A 5108-nucleotide genomic window follows, 5' to 3' on the forward strand; every position below is an offset into this window, starting at 1 on the left:
ACCCCCGTTCCCCACCCCCACCTCCCTCAGTGCTGGAAGGGCCCACCGCACCCTCAGCCCACCCAGCGGGGCGGGATGGCAAGGCACAAAGGGACTGCGGAGGACCTTGGACCCTCTTGGTTATTTGCAGGGGCCAGCAGGCTTCGAAAAGGGGATCCGCCTGTCCATGCCTTGGGCAAGGGAAAAGGGCTCTTAACCCCTTTTGGCGTGTGTGTCACGAGTGCTTTTGAAAATTTAGACGAAAACTGTGGCTCATATTCTGAAAAATAATGGCCTTGACCCAGATTCGGGGAGAAGCGTGGAAGGACCCCCACTTCCAGCCATGGACTCCCTTGGGGCCCTTCCCCCTCCTTTTCTCCCTTCCCCTCCCAGATCCGCAGCAGCACCCCCGTCCTGTATTTCGGGAAGGCTGGCCCCGCCCTCCTGGTGTTACCTGAGAGGTGAGGGGCTGCTGAGGGTAAGCCCTTTGCAGGAAAGCAGCTCTGAAGTGGGCCCTGTCTCCTGCGGGCAGAAGGCCTGAGTCCCTAGCATCTCCCCGAAGAACAGCACACTGGACCATTGCTTAACGGAAGGGAAATGGAGACACTGAACTCCACACTTAGTAACAGAGAGGGACCTTGGGCCAGAGTTCTTGGTTTCATGCTCTTTCTCTGCTGCGCATGTATGGGTGGTCCTAGGTGAGTGAGGTAAGCCCCTCTGGGTCGCTAGCTGTAGCAGCCCTACAAGATTGTTGGGAGGTGTGAGTGAGATGAGCCTTGGTGGACTTGATGAGCAAGAGTTGTCATCTCCTTTGTTGCTGGCAGTGGTGATTAATAATAAAACTTCCTTCTCCAAGGATCTTTTTTTTTTTTGGCCCTGCAGCAACTGGGAACTTACACGTGCCCCTACACTGGGGTGAGGAGTCTTAACCACTGGGCTGCCAGGGAAGTCCCTCCAAGGGTCCTTTTGATAGTTTTCCTAGTGGGCTCTTTCAAACAGTGAGTATTTGTTTCTCTTCTTTTTATTAGCTAGACACACCATCTGCTCAGCATGGGTCACCAATGTGAGCACCCAGAATCGCAGTTTTTCCCACTGAAAGCAAGCATCTCTTTGGTGAATGTTTTCCTTCAGGTGTTTTGAGGCCTGGGGAAAGGTGCAGCCTGGAAGGATGGTTCGGATCTTGGCCAATGGGGAGATTGTGCAGGATGATGACCCCCGCGTGAGGAATACTATCCAGCCACGCAGTAGTACTCCTCGACAGGTAGGCACCCAGCCCTGTGGATGAGAGCAGCTGGTCTCCTGTCCAATGTACCAGTTACTTCTTCGCTCCCAGAGGCTCCCTTGCTGGTGATTAACCTTTTCTACTGAAGCCCTGTTTATAGAGAGCAGGGATGGGCAGCCTGGGGGTTTAAGGCTTGGGGAAAACCCCAGTAGATTTATTTCTCAGCCTCCTGCCTCCCCAGCTCTCCTTCCTCCAGGCAGCCTTCCCAGACTTCAAACCCAAGAGCTCTCTCCCTTAATCTGGTCAGCAACCCCTACTGGAGCCAGCATCTTTTAGAGTCTGTTGGATGAGAGAGAAGCTGGAGAATAAGTGGAGAAGATGAGCCCATGGCCGCATGATGAGGAGTTGAAAAGAAGGAAGGAGGAGGTTGAAAATGTCCTCCCAGAAGCCACACCCTGTAGTCTTACCCTGTTGCCTCCTTCCTCTACTCTCTCTCACGTGACGTAGGGAACATGGATTGGCATTTTCTATGCTCTGAGAGCTTGTGACTCAGTGGTTGGGCTTCGTATAAGTAGCATTTGGGAATTGCTGAGAAAGGAGGGTGTGGCCCCAGGTGGTCTTAGGGGAGGGCAGGCATCCTCCTGCCTCCAATGCCTCAACTCCAGGGAAGCTTTCTCTGGATTCATTCGTCTCTCTCTGTCTTCACCTCACAGAGCTTTCTCAATAGGGGCCACGGTGCCTCCCTGGGGGGTCCCGGCCCCCGCCAGCAGCAGGCAGGCGCCAGGCTGGGTGCCGCTCAGTCCCCCTTCAGTGACCTCAACCGGCAGCTGGTGAATATGGGCTTCCCACAGTGGCATCTGGGCAACCATGCCGTGGAGCCGGTGACCTCCATCCTGCTGCTGTTCCTGCTCATGATGCTCGGCGTGCGCGGGCTCCTCCTGGTGGGCCTCGTCTACCTGGTGTCCCACCTGAGTCAGCGGTGACCTCCAGGGGCTGCTGGGGGGCAGGTGTGTGGGAGAGGGAGCTGCGGGGCCTTGGTGTGAGAGCAGGCACGTGGGGAGGAGCTCCACACCGGTGCCTTGAGGGTGCGCTCAGAGAGCCTTGTGTGCACATCGTGTTACGCAAGAGGCAGAGGGAGCCTCTAGTCCAACATTCCCAAAGGATCGGGTGATCCCCACTTCATTCCCTTGAGACGTGTTTAGCTAGTGTCAGACATTAAGCACAAAGTCACAGTAAGAGAGGGATTCTCTTTCCAATTCTCTTCCAATCCTTTTATGCCAAGAAGAAAGTCTCCTCTAGGTGCCAATGTGTTCTCATGCCCAGAACACGGGCTGGCTTCCCCGTTACTAGGAAGCAGGCCTGGGGCTTAGTGGGAAAAGTTTCCAGACTTTTATAGCTCCGTTCCATTTTAATGGTATATTTTTATTGGCTACCTTTTATTTATGACACGTGGTACTGGTATTCTACGTATTGTGGTGGCATTTTCAATAAAGAAATTTAAGTAAAAGTGTGTCCACGTAAAGACATGCATAGTACGGCTGCATGGAGATCTGGAAGACGTGGTGAGGGTGGTTTGGGAGTGGCTGGGGCTGGTGAAATGGGCAGAGGGGGGCATTGACCTTGGAGGGTGGTTTCCAACCTTTTCCCTGCAGCCTCTGAGAGCAGGGGCAGTGGGCCAGGTAAAGCCTGGAGTTGGGCCCTTTGACTGATGCGTAGATAACTGGCTCACTCTTAGATGTTGGCCTTGTTGGGGGTGGGGTGGTGTGGGGCAGGTCCTCTGACAAGACCAGCCAGTGAAGCTCTGTGTCAGGACAGCTGGGGTGCAGGTCTCCCTGGCCCTGGGGCTCGGACCAGAGGCTGTTCAGCCCTCCCTCAGCCTCCCAAGGCTCTCACAGCCTCTAACCTCGGGACACTCTCCTCAGAAAGCAGAGGTCTTGGCACTGACCAGTCGGTGCATGTAGGGTGAGGGTGCCCGGCTTTTGGTGAGTAGCGGCCTTGAACTCTGGCTGGTTGAGCCCTGGGTCTGTGTGGAGGCCCTGCTGGGGGGCCGGGGTGGCGCTGGATTCCTCGGGGCTCTGGGCCTGCAGTGGGCTGATCATCAAAGGTCAGAGAGAGGCTGGGGGAGCTTGAGGGCTCCCTGTACCCGGGGACCAGACTTGTCACCCTTCATTTAGGGTCCTCCTTCTGGGTCTGGTGGTGTGGGGGAGGAAGGCAGGTTTGGGAGGTGCTTCTTGAAAGCCGGGGTCGGGGCAGCAGACCATGGGGTGTATGTGGGGGAGACTTGGGGAGAGGGGGAGATGGTTCATGTCCCTGCTGAGAGCCTGTGTGCTATGGGGAACAGAACCCTCTCCCCCCAACCCTGTGCCCTGGAGGGGGCTGGTGGCTTTTATCACAGACACTCCCAGGGGGAGCTTTATGCTGTTCAAACAGGACTTTCTTCTCAAGGTCATCTGTGTCTTTATTTATTTATTTAGGAGTCTAGCTCCCAGTGGATCCTCTGGGGCCTGGGCAGGGGAGGGGGTACCCAGGCCTGGCTGCTCTCCTGGCTGTCTCCTGGGGCACCTCCTCCTGGGGCACATCCCCCACCTGCTCCCCCAGCCCCCAGTGGCTCCAGCCCAGCAGCCCTGGGGGAGGGACGACCCCTACAGCTTCCCCTCTCCTGAACCTCCCCGTCAGTGCTTCTCTCGGGCTGAGCTTTCCTTGCCTTCTCGCCTTGTAGAACTCTGAAGAAATAAATCTTAAGTGAACCTTCAACGTATAAAATTCCTTGAAGGGCTATGAATCTGAGTCCATAAATTCAGGAGGACTGAGAACTGTGTCTTTCTGTAATTCAGTTTCCATTCCCAAAGCCTGCAGCCTTGGAGGAGAATTGGGAGTGCTTTAGAGAAGGCAGGCCCTCCTCCCTGCTCCCACTGGAAGGAGGCCAACCAGGCAAGCGCTAGGTTGGGGGTTGGGAGGAGCCCCCGCGTCAGCCCCTGGGGCAGTGGCACGCGCACCCCCCCCCCTAGCCACCCGATCTCTGTGGACTTGTTAGCTAGCTTAAGGGAAGAAGTGGGGATTTGAAAAAAGAGAGTTGTTGAAGTAAGAAGGACTGTTTGCTGCTTGAGCTCAACACTCAAGACACAGACCCAGTAGAGCTGCTGTGGTTGAAGTGGGCCGGGGTCCCAGGGGTCCCTCTTGACCCTCCTTTCCTCAACCCACCTTCCCTGTGCCCCGTGGGCTCCAGGCGGATTGCTAACCAACGTCCTGCCTCATTTCTCAAGGTCCAGGGTCTGAAAATATGCCTCGTAGAGGCAGTATGCTGAGAGAACGTGCCTCCTGGGGTTGTGCAGCCTTTGGAGCTGCTAGTAATACAAGCCATCTCTGTCTCCTGTATGAGGTCCTTTGGTAAACCCTTGCCACCAAGAAATCGTGCTGCAGGTGTGTTCTAAGCAGGTGGAGATGGCCAGATGCAGACTGCCGAGTGAGGCCGAGCGCTGCCTTGGCCTAGTGGGCGTCCTAGCTGGAGGTTTGCTGAACAGGTAAACCCCTTTCCTCCTCTGCTCCCCGACACACCACTCTGCCTGCTACATGATGGGACCCCCCAGACTGGGCCACCTTGAGGGCAGATTTCAGTGGAGGTTTCTACTAATCCCTAGGGCTAATCCTCCGAGCCCTGTGTTTCCATGTCAGGTTGGATTTGTGGCCTGACTGCCTCGGAAGCCACAGCTGGATTCCCTCTGCTGCCTCTGTGAGGCTGGAGATAACCATTGTCCCCCCGTGGGGCTTTTTCAACCCCCTAGTTGGGGCTGTCTGGTGAGGAGCTCCTGGCCCCACCATCTGTTGCTGCTCCATCTCCCAGCACCAGTGGCCTCTTGGGCCCTTCCTTCCACAAGTTCCAAGCCGTTTGCTCTACACCCTCTACCCT

General features: G+C 56.0%; 1 protein-coding gene across 1 annotated transcript; it reads left to right on the forward strand.

The window, feature by feature from the left end:
* Positions 1 to 6: 6 nt before the first annotated feature.
* Positions 7 to 2708, forward strand: LOC104997463 (chromosome unknown open reading frame, human C10orf35). The gene is made up of 3 exons (XM_010852215.1): positions 7 to 977; positions 1111 to 1240; positions 1915 to 2708. Exons 2-3 carry the CDS (start codon positions 1148 to 1150, stop codon positions 2182 to 2184), a joined length of 363 nt encoding a protein of 120 aa, XP_010850517.1. The 5' UTR covers positions 7 to 977; positions 1111 to 1147; the 3' UTR covers positions 2185 to 2708.
* The last annotated feature ends 2400 nt before the right edge of the window (positions 2709 to 5108 follow it).

The sequence above is a fragment of the Bison bison genome, unplaced genomic scaffold (genome assembly GCF_000754665.1).
Source record: "Bison bison bison isolate TAMUID 2011002044 unplaced genomic scaffold, Bison_UMD1.0 scf7180017864309, whole genome shotgun sequence".
In the NCBI taxonomy this organism is placed as follows: Eukaryota; Metazoa; Chordata; class Mammalia; order Artiodactyla; family Bovidae; genus Bison; species Bison bison.

Excerpts from the sequence above, each read along its gene's own strand:
- LOC104997463 (XM_010852215.1), top strand. The coding sequence starts at position 1,148 with ATGGTTCGGATCTTGGCCAATGGGGAGATTGTGCAGGATGATGACCCC. Across the intron at positions 1,241-1,914 it reads GCAGTAGTACTCCTCGACAG|AGCTTTCTCAATAGGGGCCA; the intron begins GTAGGCACCCAG and ends TTCACCTCACAG.